This window comes from Mesoplodon bidens, assembly GCF_964165515.1.
Source record: "Mesoplodon bidens genome assembly, chromosome: 11".
NCBI lineage: Eukaryota > Metazoa > Chordata > Mammalia > Artiodactyla > Ziphiidae > Mesoplodon > Mesoplodon bidens.
The window spans coordinates 60810059-60826813 of NC_138167.1; the positions used below are offsets into that span (position 1 = coordinate 60810059).

General features: G+C 57.1%; 1 protein-coding gene across 1 annotated transcript in view; it reads left to right on the forward strand.

Moving 5' to 3' along the window:
• Positions 1 to 16755, forward strand: part of CELSR1 (cadherin EGF LAG seven-pass G-type receptor 1) — a 148146-nt gene that overhangs the window by 67772 nt on the left and 63619 nt on the right. Inside the window, exons 3-5 of the mRNA XM_081249039.1 lie at positions 6506 to 6728; positions 12107 to 12222; positions 12740 to 12828. Of these exons, the coding sequence (XP_081105165.1) occupies positions 6506 to 6728; positions 12107 to 12222; positions 12740 to 12828 (428 nt within the window). The remainder of the gene's footprint in view (positions 1 to 6505; positions 6729 to 12106; positions 12223 to 12739; positions 12829 to 16755) is intronic.

Here is a 16755-nt window from a genome sequence, read left to right on the forward strand (position 1 = left end):
CTGTGGTTGTGCACATTGGGGGTGGTGTAGACTGGGGTGCAGGTGGCAGTGGAGGCGAGTGACACGGACCCTGGGGGGATGGCACTGGTTGGGGACAAGGGAGAAGGGGAGGGGATGCCTCCGGGGCTCCTGGCCCCCTCTCTGGGCAGCTGCAGCACCCTCTCCAGGTGGGAGACCCGGAGAACAGGCTTGGCGAGGGAAGACAGGTTTGAAGCCTGGGTTTTCGGAGGAGAGAACAAGGGCAGAAAGGGTTGGATGGCTGTGTGTGGGCCCCAGAGGAGGGGCCTGAGGCACGGCTGCGGAGGTGGGGAGCTGGCCCTGGCCCACCGCCCCTTACTGGCCTGGTGGGAGAGGCTGGGAAGAGCGTTCCCAGAGGGCAGAGAAACCAGAGCCCGGTGGGTCTCTTGGAAGCTGGGGAATGCAGCCCCACAGGGTCAGGTGCTGCCTCACCTCGGGACTCCGTGTTTGCAGAGGCCAGTGACCACCTAGAGGGGTGGGATAGGGAGGGTGGGAGGGAGGGAGACGCAAGAGGGAAGAGATACAGGAACATATGTATATGTATAACTGATTCACTTTGTTATACAGCAGAAACTAACACACCATTGTAAAGCAATTATACTCCAATAAAGATATAAAAAGCAAAAAAAAAAATTCACTATGATTGTAACTCTAGGACAGACGTGGAGGGCTGCTAGAGTGGTTGAGTAGTATCACCCCCAGATTCGTGTCCAGAACCTCAGAATGTGACCTCCTTTGGACATAGGGTCTTTCCGGGTGTAATTAGTAAGGCTCTCGAATAGTAAAATCATCCTGGATTTAGGGTCCACCCTGAATCCAGTGACTGGCGTCCTTATAAGAGAAAGGAGGGGGAGATTTGAGACCCAGGGAAGACGGCCATGTGATGACAGAGGCAGAGATGGATGAGGAAGCCACAGCCCAGGGAACACAGGGAGCCCCCATCAGCTGGGGGAGGCAGGAAGGATCCTGCCCTGGAGCCTGCAGAGGGAGCACGGCCCTGCCCACACCTTCATTCTGGACTTTCGGCCCCCAGAGCTATGAGAGAATACATTTCTGTTCTTTTTAAGCCACCAGATTTGTTGTACTTGTTACAGCAGTCCCAGGAAACGAATACTACAACGACCTATTGGAAATGAAAAGATATCTTTTGTGCTTAAAACAAACAACTTCACAGAGACTTAGCTTTATTTGCAGCTGATTTGAAATTGCACGATTGGTTAAGTAGAGGAACAGAATAATCCCACCCATCATCACGCCCTTTCCACGGGACAGCAGATGCTTTAAGGCAGCTGGCTGAGCTGCAGCATGGCTGTGGGTAGCACAGGTCCTGCTCTGTCGTCCTCCTGTTCACAGGGGTGGCCTGAGGAACGAGGCTTCCCTGCAGCCGCTGAAAACCACACATGAGCAGAAATACTGTCAGCAAAGTCAAATACAGGTCTTCGGGAATTGAATGAAGGGTGCTCTATGTGTGTGTGTGTGTGTGTGTGTGCACGCGCTCGGGGCCTGCCTTCTCTGGGCCTCGGTAGCAGGTGGCCCTTGAGAGGGCATTGTAGGAGTCCTCAGATCCTTAGAGGTGGAGGAGTTGAGACTTCCAGTCAACACAAGGGCAGAGCTTGGGAGCTGCTGTGGCCGCACTGGGGGCGTGGGCTGTGCTTTCATCCTGGTGACATTGACCACCTGGGCCGAGCCCGGATGGGCAGGCTTCTGGAACACCACAGGCAGAGCACCGTGGGAAGGGGCCGTGGCGGGCCCCCATTTGTTTGCCGTCACGGCTTGGGGAGCACGGCCCGCCCCGTCCTCTCACAGCGGCTTTATTATTTCAGAATGCCCTTGACCTGCCAAGTTGGGACTTGGAAGGCAAACACTCCCATCCGTCACATGTATTTTAAAAGTAGAGATGAAAGAATTTGAAGTGTATGAAGAACAAATACACTTCCAGCTAAGCATTTAACATTAATGACTAGAATTTAAGGAGGCCGCAGGCTGCCCACCTGGAGAAGACGCCAGGAGCGGAGCTGTGTGTGGGGGTGTGTGTCTGTGTGTGCAGGTATGTACGTGTGTGGCTGAGGGTGTGTGAGGGTGTGAATGCATTTATGGGTGTGAATGCGTGTGAAGACGAGTGTGTGTGAGGGTGTATGTGCGAAGATGTGGCAGCAGCGTGTGCCTGGGTGTGAGTGAGGGCACAGGTGTGTGTACACGAGTGTGTGTGAGGTTATGTGTGCACATGCGTGTAGTTGTGCACACAGCCTGCCTGGCGGGGTGGCCGAGCTCAGTGTTCTGGGGCCGGCAGGGCACCCTGCTAACCCGGGAGCGGGCAGGGGGGCAGTGGTGGGGGAGATCAGACGGTTTCCATTGCTGGTGGAGCTGAGAGGAGGGTCTGCAGCCTGGTGGGCCGCCGCCCTTTTCCTTCTGAGCAGCATGTGAATCCTCTGCTCACAAGCTTCCTTGGGGGCAGCCCCTGCTAGGGGAGAACAGGTGGGTGGCCTGGCTGGGCCTTCTGGCCTCTCCCTCCCTGCCCTGCCTGGTGGGGAGGAGGGGGACGAAAAAGAACCCACCTGACGCTGGCCGGCCCTGGGGGTGGGCTTGGCCCTGGGTCCCCGGCCTGGTGGCCCCTGCACGGTTATGTAATTCAGCAGAGGTCAGTGATTGCGACTCTCCTCCCTGTTTTTGAGGGACTCAGACTGGGTTTTACCTTTGCTTAGCAAGTTGTGCATTCTTGGGTGTTGCAACCTGGGAAGGAAGATACTTGGGAAACTAGAGGAAGTTCAGATTTGTTTCTGATGCTTCTTATGCTAATTACAGATCAGTTTCACCTGTTCCTCAAAGGAAGCTCATTCTGAAGCGCTCCCTTGGAAGGTTGAAAGGATTTTCTTACACCAGTCAGTTATTGAGCTCTCTAAAACCTGCACACTGGGGAGGTTGGCCTCCCGGAGAAACAGCCCCTGAGGCTCGAAATCTGCCTTCTCGGGAGCCAGGCGTGGGCAGGGGTGGGGGGCACCCAGGGCTGCGCAGAGGAGAGGTTGGGCTGCAATGCAGTGGCAGCAAAAGCCTCTGTGGACCCCACATCTCAGCTCTGGAGATACAGTGCCAAGGTGGCTGCACTAGCCCAAGGGGCTGTGGGCCCCTCCATCTCCACGCTCACCCGTCGCCAGCTGTGAGCTGCCCCGGCAAGGGCTGTGCCACTTTGGGTGAGGGATTTCGGGAGGAGGATCTGAGTGCAGAGTCTCAGCTGTGAGCCACCATCACCCAGCACTCCAGAACCTCGGTCCTGGAGGGACACGTGGAGTACACCACAGTACCCACTCTTCCACAGCATCTAAGTTTTCTTTTTTAAAGTGATGATACATTTTAGTATCACTATCCAGTTTGTTCAAATTCCCAATTGTCTCATACATGCCTGCTCTGGCCTGAATTGTGCCCCCCCCCCAAATTCCTAGGTTGCAGCCCTAACTCCACAATGGGACTGTATCTGGAGGTGGGCCCTACAGGAAGTAATTCAGGTAAATGATCAGGGTGGGCCCTGATCCGATGGGATTAGTGTCCACATAAGCAGAGGCAACAGAAATCTCTACCTCTTTCTGTGCACACAGACACACACAGAGGAAGGGCCGTGTGAGGACAGAGTGAGCGGGCAGCTGGGAAGAGAGGCCTCACCAGACCCCAGCCGTGCTGGTACCCTGATCTCGCTGGTACTTCTAGCCTCCAGAACTGTGAGAAATACACTTCTGTTGTTTAAGCCCTCAGCCCATGGTATTTTGTTACGGCAGCCCGAGCAGACTGAGACAGTAGGTAGTGTATTCACGTGGTTTAATATTGAAAAGGCACAGAGGGCATCCAGGGAAGCCCATGTCTGGGGATCCCAGTGACTTTGGGTTCCAGGATGATGCTGCCGTTTGAATGCACGCTTCTCTGTGCACTGAGGATCCTGGTGCAGGATGTCTCTGGAGCTCCGAGTTTCATATCTCTTCATACCAGCCTTTTAATAACCCGAGAGCACTAACATCACAAAGGAAAAATGGATAAATATAACCATATGCAGATATAACATTTTTTGTGACTACAAATACACAAATAAGTTGAAAGTTAAACTTAAGCCAAGAGGGAGTTACCACCGAAATGGCAGAGAATAGTTAATTTCTGAAATTTATGAGGACCTTGTGTAACACAATAAAAACAAGACCAACCATCATTGAAATATGAACATAGGAATAATCAGGCAGTTCAGAGAAAGGAAATGGACGTTGCCAATAAAATTCAGGCAGATGGGGCTTCCCTGGTGGCGCAGTGGTTGAGAGTCCACCTGCCGATGCGGGGGACGCGGGTTCGTGCCCCGGTCTGGGAGGATCCCACATGCCGTGGAGCAGCTGGGCCCGTGAGCCATGGCCGCTGAGCCTGCACGTCTGGGGCCTGTGCTCCGCAATGGGAGAGGCCACAACGGTGAGAGGCCCGCGTACTGCAAAAAAAAAAAAAAAAAGTTCAGGCAGATGTTGAACCTCATCAAAAATTATTGCAAATAAAACACCCTGAAGATTCATTTGTCAGAAATGCCAAATATTTTACAGACTGAACATACCTTGTGTTGGCGAGGATGTGTGAGTTCGTGCAACCTTTTGGGGAGGATGGTTTGGAAATATTGGGTTAGTCAAAAAAAAGTGCGACTGTCAAAATGTCAACTGTGTGTACCTTTGATTCATCACTTTTAGGAATTTTCTCGAGAGAAATATTCTTTTTTTTTTTTTTTTTTTTTGTGGTACGCGGGCCTCTCACTGTCGTGGCCTCTCCCATTGCGGTGCGCAGGCTCAGCGGCCATGGCTCACGGGCCCAGCCGCTCCGCGGCATGTGGGATCTTCCCGGACCGGGGCACAAACCTGTGTCCCCTGCATCGGCAGGCAGACTCTCAACCACTGTGCCACCAGGGAAGCCCGAGAGAGATATTCTTAAAACACACCAAGGATGTATATCAAAAAGTTACCTGCAATAAAAGCGAGCTATAAACAGCCCCGTGTCCATCAGTAGTAGAACAAGAAACATTAGTGATTTAAATTCTGATGGGGTCCCCTATCGCAGGGGGCCCCAACCCCCAGGAACCGGGCTACACAGCAGGAGGTGAGCGGCGGGGGAGCGAGCGAAGCTTCATCTGCCGCTCCCATCGCTCCCCATTGCTCGCATTACCGCCTGAGCCATCCCCCACTCCCCCCCCCGCCCCTCCACCGCTCACCGTCCGTGGAAAAATTGCCTTCCATGAAACCAGTCCCTGGTGCCAATAAGGTTGGGGACTGCTGCTCTAACTGAATACTGTGCAGCCATTAGGGAGAAAGAGGAGGAACTCCAAGTGCCAACAGGGAGGGTCTCCAAGGTACCGTACTGAGCAAACATGCCAGACGGCAGGGGCATCCAGCTCTCCTGATGTTTTCCTGTGGGGACCTGCAAGAAACTGCTGAAGGCTTCCCATGCCGTGCTATTTGCACAGTGATTTCTTTTTTTTTTTTTTTTAGTATGCAATGTAGTACTTTTATTTTAAAATGCATTCATTGAAAAGTCAAAAACTGGTGACACACATTGGTAGGAGCTGGGGAATTTCCGGTTGTCGGGCTGCGGGTCTGTGGGTGGCTGGCAATGTCCACCCTGTGACAGAGGCAGGTCCGGGCTGTGTCCCAGGGAGCGAGGATCACCCAGTCAGACCCCTGCTGGCTGCCGTGGTGGGCACTCTGGGTCTGACGGGCCTCGGGGGGCCAGCTTGGGCTGCCTGATCAGTTTCTATGTGGAAGCTTCCAGAACCTTCCCTTCGTGAGGGATTAGGCCACAGAGAGGACGCTGGAGCACAGTTGGAGGCCAGTGGGAGGAACAGACATGATTAAAGATGAACTGGAATCCAGCGTTGCCCGGCCGGGCAGTGGGGGAGGGAGGCCACACAGGAGGCCCTGGGCCAGAGTGACCCTGGCCTGCTGCCAAGTCTCCCATGAGACCCGGAGGTGGCCAGCCGTCGTGCAGGCAAGCGTGAGGGGAGGGCACGAGGCCTTCTCGTCATCCTCACTCTTTCTAGGTGATTCTCTCATAAGGGAGCCAGGCTCAGCCAGCGGGGGGTTCAGAAAGGGGTTGGATGCCCAGAAGTGTTCACAGCTGCACATTCCCCTGGTCCCCCCACTTCCCCGAGCGGGGGGGACCCTGGCAGGCCCGGGACAGGGACAGGGTTGGAGTGGCTTGGCCACCTGGTGCGTTTGGCCGAGGAGCCCCCTAGGGTGCTTATTAAGAAGTCGCTGCCCCACCACCCTTAGACGGCCCACCGGGTGCTGGGTGCCCTCAGGCCAGCGGGAACGGCACACGTCTGATTGCAGCCCGACTCCAGGGTGGTTCCCAGAGGCCTCAGGTGCCCCTGGGTTTGGGTTTAGCAGCTGGCTCTGCAGCGGCGTTTGCAGCCTGGGTGGGAGCAGTGCCCCCCTCCCCCCAGCAGGCCTCCGTGTGACCTCCTCCCGCCCTCGTCCCCCAGGTGAGCACTGCGAGGTGAACGCACGTTCCGGCCGCTGCACCAACGGCGTGTGCAAGAACGGGGGCACCTGCGTGAACCTGCTCATCGGCGGCTTCCACTGCGTGTGCCCCCCCGGCGCGTTCGAGAGGCCCTACTGCGAAGTGGCCACCAGGAGCTTCCCGCCGCAGTCCTTCGTCACCTTCCGCGGCCTGAGGCAGCGCTTCCACTTCACCGTGGCCCTCGCGTGAGTCCCTGCGCGTGCCCGCGACGCCTCCCGTGGGTGGAGGTTGCGAGGTGGCCTAGTGTCTCCGTGCATCCCTCCGTCCTGTAACAACAGCCCCCGTCCACTGGGGCCTCTGAGGGTCGAGTCACCTTGGCCAGCGCTGGCTGTAGGACCGGCCACTTAATTTGTAGGACCCCATGCAAATTGAGGATATGGTTCAAAAATCAAGAATTTCCAGCTGGTGACAGCAGAGCATTAGCAGGTGTGGCGCCCTGTTTGCCCGCCCAGCTCACATGCCCATGAAGCCGACCCCCGGCTGCCCCGGTCCTACTCACCTGCCACCACGTGGGCACCCCTGCCACCCAGGTGGCCAGAAGGTGGAGGGAAAGGGCCCAGCAGGCTTGGGAATGAGATTCAGCGTAGGCTCCTGCTGTGCCACCAGTTTGCTGGGAAACCGCGGGCGGGCGGCCTCACCCCTTTCCGCCCTGGTTCTTTAACCCATAACAGGAGGAAGCAGGAGGACTGTGTGCTGTGGCCATTCTTTTACTTCTGCATCTTTTTCTCTAAGAGAATTTGGATTTAATTTAACTTCTGAAAATCTGTCGCTTCCATTGTGAAGACTTCTATCAAGTTCACCTTAGTAGTACAGGGTGTATTTTGTATTTGGTCACCGTTTAGGGGGCCCGTTAGGGGAACGTGGCATTCCGTGTTCCCCAGAATAAAGCGCTCCCTCTGAGCTGCCCTTTGGAGAACAGGGCATCTCAGGGAGAGATGGGGCAGACTCCTCGCCTGGGGCTGCCCCCCACCCCGAGCAGGTGAGGGGTGTGGTGTAGCCAACAGGCGCCGCGTGGTGCTGAGGTGAAACCCCCCCCGGGCAGTCCTCCTCCAACTCGCCCCGCCTCCCATCTCGGTCAGGTCCTGTGAGTCCCTTGACCTCACGTCTCCCCTGCCCGCCACTGTTCTCCCAGTTCCCAGCACTCTGGCCTGGGCCACCGCCCTCTCCCCTGTGGGACAGCAGTGGTGGCATCTACTCTCAGCCTGAGTCAGGTGGATTCCTGTCCGACAGGCCTGCCGGGCCTGCCTGCCACCTGGGGCAAAACCCAAACTTCTTAATAGGGCACAGGGTGACCCCCTGTGTGCTGACCCCTGGTGACCCCCGATTCTGGCACCTCGCATCCTGTGACATGGCCACCCTCACCTCGTGATTCTCTGGACCTGCCCAGCCTTGCACAGGCATTTCCTCGGCCCCTCCTGCTGGCCCGCCCGACGGCTGCCGCTTCCTTCAGGAAGCCCCCCTGACCCAGGTGGGGCCGTACCTGCATTCCAGCTCTGGCTGGATGTCTGGTCACTGCCTGCTTGTCTGCTACCTTCAGCCTTTGATGTTCCTGCTTGCAGGATCAGGCAGCTGTCCACCCTGACTGTCCGCCCCTAAAGAAAGGTCCAGATGAGGGCACTTGGGTAACATGGGGGCTTGAGTCGTTGGTGGGTTTTCTACATTGCGGCTCAGATCTTTTTGCTCTACCCATCCTTCATACTAGATCATTGGTTGGGGGTGTGAACTCATGCCAAATTTCCTGATCCGGATTTTTTTTCCTGGTTGTCCGGTGATATGATTGGGCTAAAGCCTCCAAAGCAGATGCATGTCCTTTTGAAACCTTTAAACGGCCACACGGGCTCCCTGGCTGGTGTTTCCGGGCTTCTGCTCCAGGATTGCTGTGCCCGTGCTCATCACTCTGCTGAGGTCCAGCTCTCTCTCTGTGCCTGTCCACCCAGGGGCTTTTTGTCCTGTGTCGTGACATGCAGGCGCCCAGGCGAGCAGCTGGCTGGTAGTTCCATTCTCACAAAGCATGAGCGCCCACTGCTCCCCTCTGTGGCCCCAAGACGTTGGCCGGGGGGCTCCCGCTCTCCCAGAGGAGGGGCTCTTTGGCCCGGTGGGGGGTGGGAGGGGGTTGAGTTGCAGAGGGAGAACATTCCGGGCATTCTGAGTGGCCTGGAGTGTCTGCTGGGAGCTCTGCAGAGGCAGGCAGACCCCTGCACCCACTTTGCCCTGCTTCAGCCCCTTGGTACATTCTTGGGCTCGGACATCTGTGTGGGGTGCAGATGGCGTCCTCTTGGAGGACGTCTGTTTAGAGAGACTGGTCCCTGCTGAAATACCTTCTGGGCTTTGCCCGACTCATCACAGACTTCAGCGTGGATCACTCAGCGGCCACATTCGGGTTTTGTGCTGGCACTGCTCTGGCACCTCACCTGTCAGGCCCATTTCCTTCTTGCGAGAACCCTGAGAGCTGGTATCACTGTTCTCCCCATCTCGCAGGTGAGGAAACTGAGGCAGAAAGGTTGAAAAACTTGCCCAAGGTCATAGGCTGTCCGGTGGGACCCCCAGGCCCTGCCTGTAACCTGTGCTCTTAATCTCCCTCCCTCTGGCCCCTGCCCCCGTAAAGGATACGGGCCCAGGGCCTTCTTGTCCTGATTTGCAGGTGTTTCCCATGTTCTGCCCTCCTCCTGAATTTCCCTTGGAGACCAGCTTTAATAAAACAGCAAGAGCAGCTGTCATCCGTGGAGCCCGTGTGCATGCCGGGCGCCCTGCTTGTGGCTCTGCTTCTGATCCTTAGAGCATCACCCCCTTTCCCGGGAACTTGGAAGAGGGAGGGGTGGGAGATACAGCTCCGGTTGGCCCCCTGGGCCCGGCTGCAAGGCTGCAGTACTGTTTGATTCTAAGGGCAGTTTTAAGGTTTGGGCCATTTGGGCTGCTGTTTTAGGGTGACTGCCCACATCTTGGTACACGGTTCAGGGCTCCACCCCGCCCTGTAAAGTGGCTGATGAGGCTCCCTCTCCAGGGGTGTTGTGAGGACTCACCTGAGCTGGCACTTGCTGTTGCCCTCCCGTTTCTCTTGCTGGGCCTCTGCGCCAGGCCCTGGTCCTGGCCCTGCCTGCTCACAACACCATGTCCCCGCCCTCTGCCCCTAAGCCCTGTGCTCAGGAGGCCACCACGTGGGCACAGCCTCCAAAAGGAGGGCCCCTCGTTGGGACCCCTGGCCACTCTGTGTCCCACGTGGCTGGATGTTGAGCACAGCAGGCTTCTGTGGGTGCCTGCCCCCCAAATCAAAGGTGCCCTGTGTCTTCAGGCAAACAGGTCGATGGCGTGTGGTTTTGGTGTCTACGTGGCCATAGCCACCCACCACCTGGGCGTGGCTGGCAGCCCTCTGTCGTGGGCAGTGCAGCGAGTAAGCTGCAGGAGGCTGACCTGAAAGGTGACCAGAGTCCTTGGGGTGGGGCCCATGGACACAGCGGCCGGCAGACGTGCTGGAAACCAACAAAGGAAGTCTGGTGGCTCCAGACTCAGAGAAACTAAAGAACAGTCGTGTTTAATTAAGTGTCCACGTAATGTAGCATATGTCCCCTTGCTTGTCAAATCTAGTATTTTAGATGCTCACATGTGACAACAATTTATGGACGATTTCCGACACACCAGATGATGGCTAAAAGGTCGGGGCCGAGGCCAAATCAGGGAGTTTAGCTTCAAAAGCAAAATCATAGAAAGCCCCCCCCCCCAGAACCTGGGCAGGAGAACAGTTCCGTGTCGGGGCTGCGGTTGCTCTGGGGCAGGGCCTGGAAGGAGTTGGGCCTCCTGCCTCCTGATGGGCGTGCTGTGAGAAAGGTGGGCTGGGGCACCGGCCCAGGGCTTTTGTTTCAGGTGGTTTCTTTCGAAGCTGCTTCTCCTCTTTCTGGTTTCTGTTTGCCAAGGGCCTGGGCTCCCAGGCGCCTCAGCTCCCTGGTCCCCGCCTCCTTGTCCCCATCCTTTGTTCTCTCTCTTCCCCTGGCCCCTCAGCAGTCCTCGGCTTCTGTTTCTGGCCTTTCCCCTTTTTACTTGTGCTGTTCAGACCCTCCCTGTGGCCCTGGGTCCCATCGTTAGATCGTCCATTCCTAGCAGTGCGTGGTGCCTGCCCGGAGGACCATTTCAGCACTGACCACCCCCACCTCGGTCCAAAGAGAAACCCACAACAGTGAGACTCCCCAAAGGGAAGCAAGCCTGGGGTCGAGTGGATCCCAGTCTTAATTCAGCTCTTCTTCTGCCTGCTCACTCCACACCCGGAGCCTCCACTTTGCCGTGCAGGTATTTTTTTCTTTAGAGTTTGTCATCAGTGCTTGCTGACTTCTAAACCGAGGGGATGCAAGGTCTGGGCGGGAAATGTCAATTTTATGTAACTCAAGGGAGAGGCTAGGGTCACATGCCTGAGGCTGGTTCTGACAGACTCCTGCCACATGAAAACGGATAAACCAACCTGGAATCAAAGGAAAGAATTTCCCCCACTTAATCTCCGGTGAGAGAGACATCCAGCTAGCTCAGGAAACAGTCCCGAGTTCACTCTGGAGGTTTGTGTGTTCTCTGTAACCAGGGCGTCGAGGAAGCCTTGTGGTGACTTGGTGTGTCGGGGACCCTTGGGTCTGATGGAAGAGGCTTCCTCAGGGGGTGGGAGAAGGATTTCTGAGGCTATTTGTCTCTTGTCAGAGTAAGTGGTTTTTTACTCCGAGTGCTTCAAGTCTCACATGTCTTTCGTTTTCAAGCGTCTGTTGGTTCACGTGGGCCGCCATCCGTCCATGGATTCAGCACATTGGTATCAAGCACTTGTGTGGACCAAGTCCTGTTTTGGTCTCGGGGATGCAGCAGTGAACGGGAGTCACCATCTGTCCCCTTAAAGGATCATGTGTTCTTATAAACAAACAAATAAGTAGGATAATTTCAGAAGTAAGATGAGTGGTGTGATAGCCTGTAGGGTGAGGGGCACAACTTAGATAAAGTGAGTTGGGGAAAGCACAGTCGGAGTGACATCTGGGAGATCTGCAGAGCCAGGGAAGATCATTCCCCACACGGGGGAACAGCAGGTGCAAAGGCTCGGGGGCAGGGAAGAATGTAGGGTTTGGGAGCAAAAGGACACAGTGTGGCTGGAGCGTGCTGGTGGAGACGAGGGGCGTAGGCCCTGAGGTGGTGATCGACACCCACATCTCTGTGCCCTGGGGCATGTATGCGGGATGTATGCCCTGCATGTGTTTACTGTCCAAACATTTCCAGTTGGTATAGTGGCTGTGTCATCCTTCTAGAGCACTGTGCGAATGGAATCTTTTTACCTGTACAGGTTGTGGTAACCAAAGTGCCCCTGGAATCTGCTTTGCTCCTTCCAGAAGAGAACATTGCTAATCAGGTTTTATGGGCTGTCCACTCCTGATGTGAAAAAAAGAATACTGGGACCAGAGTCTTTGCCGAGTGTGCTCATGCCCTTGCCCACTCTGGCCAGGCTTGTTGCCCTGGGCAGCCTCTTGTTCCCCCACCTCCAGGCCACCTGCAGACCTTCCACCCCGGGCTCATTCATTGTGTGACGTGCTTCCCCTTGGCCCCCCAGGTTTGCCACCCAGGAGAGGAATGCCCTGCTGCTGTATAATGGCCGCTTCAACGAGAAGCACGACTTCATCGCCCTGGAGATCGTGGATGAGCAGGTGCAGCTCACCTTCTCGGCAGGTAAAGCCTCCTGCACGGGAGGGAGCCACCCTCGGAGCACGTCCTGGGCACTTGGTTGTTTAAAACCACCCTATCGGGACTTTCCTGGTGGTCCAGTGGTTAGGACTCCACGCTTCCATTGCAGGGGGCGTGGGTTCGATCCGTGGTCGGGGAACTAAGGTCCCGCATGCCTCACGGCACGGTCAAAAAAGCAAAAAAACACCCCATCCTGTGCAGCGCCGTCAAGCGTGCTGACCCACTGATTCCCTGGTTCTCCATCTGGGAATCCGTCCTGTGGGAGAAATCCAGAACACACAAAGATGTTCATTGCAGTGTTGTTTATAAGACGCAGCTCAAATTTCCAAAAACTAGGGGATCATTGAAGGGTGCTTCTGCCTCTGTAGATTGAAAATATTGACAAAGTCGTTAAAAATGTTTTCCCGGTGGTTGGAAAGAACATTCGTCCACTGTTGGAAGGACTTTTAGCCTTCGTGGTCTGTTCACCTCTGTTCTCCCTGGACCTCCCCCTGCTCCGCAGGTGAGACCACGACGATGGTGGCGCCGCAGGTTCCTGGGGGCGTGAGTGACGGGCGGTGGCACTCGGTGCAGGTGCAGTATTACAACAAGGTAGGACCGGCCCCGCCCCGCCCGACCCCCAGTCCGGGCGGCCGGTGGGCGGGGGCAGGGGGGCCTGGCAGCTTTTTGGTCTTTAGACATTTATACTCTGAAATTTCAATAAATATGCTGGTTGAAAAAGTTATTTAGGAAATGAGCATTTGTTGAGGGTCTGTGTAAAGATACCCAAGCCCTGCGCTGGGGCGGATACTCCCCCAGGGAGCGCTGGGCCGGGAGACTCGGGGACCCCAGAGTCCTACACGGGGGGGAAAGGATGCAGAAAGAGCTTATTCATTGCGGCTGCCTCGGCCGAGTCATTACTGGTGGCTAAAATTCCAGGCCATTCAGACACTGTTCCAAAACCCAAGTAGTCCACTCTTACCTGGATGAAACCTGAGAGTCAGAAGGCTCCCCTAGGAAATGCTGTGAAGGTCTGGGCGTTTTGGGGGGTTTCCTTTCATTTTGCTGTTTATTGGCTTGTAAGGAAACTCCTTGGCGGTTTTTGCATCAGAATGTCCCGCTTTCCGTCGCTGTGGTTTTTGCAAAGCGCTCTTCTCCTTCCTGGGAAACTCCAGCGTGCCTCCTGCTCATTGAGCCCCGACCCAGGCCTCCACAGGGCTTGCGCCTGGGCTTGGCTGGCAGACAAGGGGTCCTCCCTCTGTAAGAGATACACCCATGGAGGAAGGGTGCTTTCTGTCTTTCACGTCTACTGCATTTCAGCTTTTTGACACAAGTGATGGGCGACCTCTCCCCCGACTTGGGCCTGAAGTCTGTGTCATGCAGACCCCTCCCTGTCGCTGTCCTTCCCCTAGTCTGTCCTCAGCCATCGGAGCCCTCTGCCTCCTTTTTACATATGGCTCACCCTACATGTCTCATTTCTCCATCACCCGAAATACTTAGGCCCCCAGCAGTGATCACCCGCACGGTGACCGTGGTTTTTGTCCCTAGTCTGTGGGCGGGAGATGCCCCTGTCGCCCAGCACCAGGACAGAGGCCGGGTAGGCTTTGACTCGGGTGTGGAACTCTGCAAGGTATTTGTGATGAAGGCAGGGAGAGGTTCTGGTGGGGGTCAGGGTGCAGATCTGAAGCGACGCGGGGGCTGGTGCTGCTCTCAGGATTCTGAGGACCAAGCAGAGAGTGTTCGCAGGTGCCTGGGACGGGGTCTGGGCTACCGCAGCCCCCAGGACAGCCTGCCGCCCTCATTCCTGTTAGCCCCCCAGGGCCGTGGTCTCAGCCGTGCCCGGGTTGCTTGATGCAGGGCCACGTGAGCCAGTTAAGGAGGTGGGGGTGCGGGGGGCGGACCAGAGGAAGACAACGCACCTCCAAAGACACACTTGCAATTTCCTAGCTGCCCCGTCTCAAGCGCTGGAGTCTTCTGCTGCATCTGTGCCCCTACGGCTGTCTGGGACAATTAGGGGCCAGTGTGAGGTGCACCCACCTGCTGCCCGCCTGGAGCAGCCTTGCGTGGCTGCTGTGCGAGACAGTGGGCACCGTGGGACCCTCAGAGCCTCCCCTCCTGCTGACCTCCGGGGGGGCTCGAGGATGGGATGGATGCACAGCTTGGGGTTTTCTTTCACGATGTCTTAACCCACACGACGTCCTTTCCCCAGTTGCTACCCGTGGGCCTCTCTCACCCTGGAGGACACAGGGGCCCCCCGGACTCCCCCAAGTGAATTCTTCTGCCCCTACAACCTGCTCGAGGTCAGATGGTTTCGGCCCCTTCTCTCTGCCCTGGAGACAGTCTCCCCCGCAGCCATTCTCTCACGATGAGGCAGCTCTCAACTGCGCAAAGGTACAAAGACCGTGCCCCAGCATCCTGGAGGGTCACGAGCCCCGAGGCCAGGACCACGCCTGTGAGCCTCTGTGTCCCCATAACACGGGGCACAGTCCCGCTGAGCTCAGGAACTGTTGTATCTGATGTCGGGGCCAGGATCTGCTCCAGCCAGCAGGACAGCGGTCGGACCCCTGATTCCTCTGTTCACATGGTCGGGATGGCTGTCCCGTGTCCGGGCAGGACCAACAAGCAGATATGTCAGCAGCAGAGCTCCTGCGAGGCTGGCCCCTCCTCGGCCAAGGCTGGGGACAAGGGGTCAGTGGTTTTCTGGCTCAAACACATTCGGGCTTTTGTCGGGACGTTGCACACCCCCTCGAGTAGAAAGAAGGAAAAGTAAGAGTTGCAATGGATGCTCTGGCCTGCCCGCTGCTCCGGGGCAGGTGGCTGCCACGTGGCAAAGATGTCACGCCCCACAGTCTGGGCTTCACACACCTCTGAGCTCTCAGCCTCTGGCCTCCTCCCGTTGCCAGCAGGGCCAGGGCATCAGGGATGGGCAGTCGGCTGTGCGCTCGGCAGGGTGCAGGCCAGTCGGGATGGGCCGAGGGGACCCTCTGGGGCCCATGCTCCATGTCAGGGAAGCAAAGGACGCACACGTGGTGCATTTTCCTTCCTGCTTGTATGGGAAACACATCTCCCAGGGCTGGCTGAAGACTTTGGGCTTCGGGGCTGTGTCAGCCTTGGTTGCCCACCAGAGCACCTGCACGTGGCGTGTACCAGAGTCACCTGCCGATGGCTGAAGCAGCAGCCGGTCACAGCTGAGCAGAGACAGAACCTCTGGCTCGGCCAGCCCTGCCCAGTCCCGGAGGCATCCATCGTTCTTGACCATCGTCAGGCACGCAGGAGGCATCACGAGGGTCTGCTCGCAGAGACCCTCCAGGGAGCACCGAGGAGGCATCTCACTCCTAAAGGGCCCCCGGGAGAAGGAAGGAGGAGCCCACTTGAGAGAACATGCCCTGGCAGTGGATCACTACCCCCCCACCGCTTCCGTTCCCAGGGCCAGCCTTTCAGCAGCACCTGAAGCAGACCTCAGCGCAGGATTAGGCCTTTCCCCTGCTGCCAGCTCAGCTATTTCCTCTCCTGCCCAAGGCTGTTTGATGGAGGAAACCGAGCAGTTTGCAGGTAGACCTTGAGACCCCCCCTGCTGTGGTTTCCCTCATCACACAATGGGAAGTGCTCTGAAGTGCTCTGGATTAGGGACATCTGTCTCCTGGGAGCTTTGTGTCTCAGGGCCCGAGGCACTCACGTGTCCAGGGGCCTGGGCAGGGCTCGGCAGGGAGCGAGCAGGTTTGGAGGGGGGCGTGGGGGCAGTGCGAAGGGCCCACCTCAGGGGCGTGGCCAGACGGATGGCAAAGAGGGCAGCACTGGAAGTGGTCTGGGGGGGGCGCGTCGCTCTGCTCTGCGGGCATCAGTTGTGTCACCCACGTCGTGTCTGGTCCTTAGAGTGGGTCCTGTGTGGGAAACCTCTGGGGCCCCTTGGACCCTCCCCAAGTCTCCTGGGGCCCAGGAACCTGTCCGGGCTATTTTATGAGTCACCCCCCATACACACCCAGGAAATAGGTGGAAACCTCACCAGGATGGTCCCAGGAGGGCGTATCACCAAAGGGCCGCAGGGTGTGGGGCACCCATGAGGGGCAGTGCAGGACCCGGGGCTGTGACAGCCCTGGGGCCGAGAGGAACCAGGGGAGAGGGCAGAATGGAACCCAGGTAGGAGGGGTCATGGAGAGAAGCCACCTGTGCAGAGACGCGACCTCCTGACAGCTCTCCCCGCCCTCCCTCCCCTTTCCTTAGGCTCCCTGTTGACCAAAGGCAGGCAGAAATCAGAGAACAGGGCCGCTTGATGTGGTCCCTATGGGTTGGTGCCCCCAGGCAGGGAGCCGGGCAAAGTCAGTTTACTTTTTTTTCCTGCTTGGTGGCATTTGAAGCGGGAAGGTCTGGTGGTATAATTCACCTTCGGTGGAGCCTGGGTGCCCGCTGGGGCTGGGCGTTTTCCTGGGAAGGTATTTTAAAGGCGGACAACGCTTTGCAGAAACATGTCGAACTCCGTCAAGCGCAGATGGAACCCAGAGCCCCGCTGCCCACACCCACCCCTGGAGGTTTGGGGAGGAG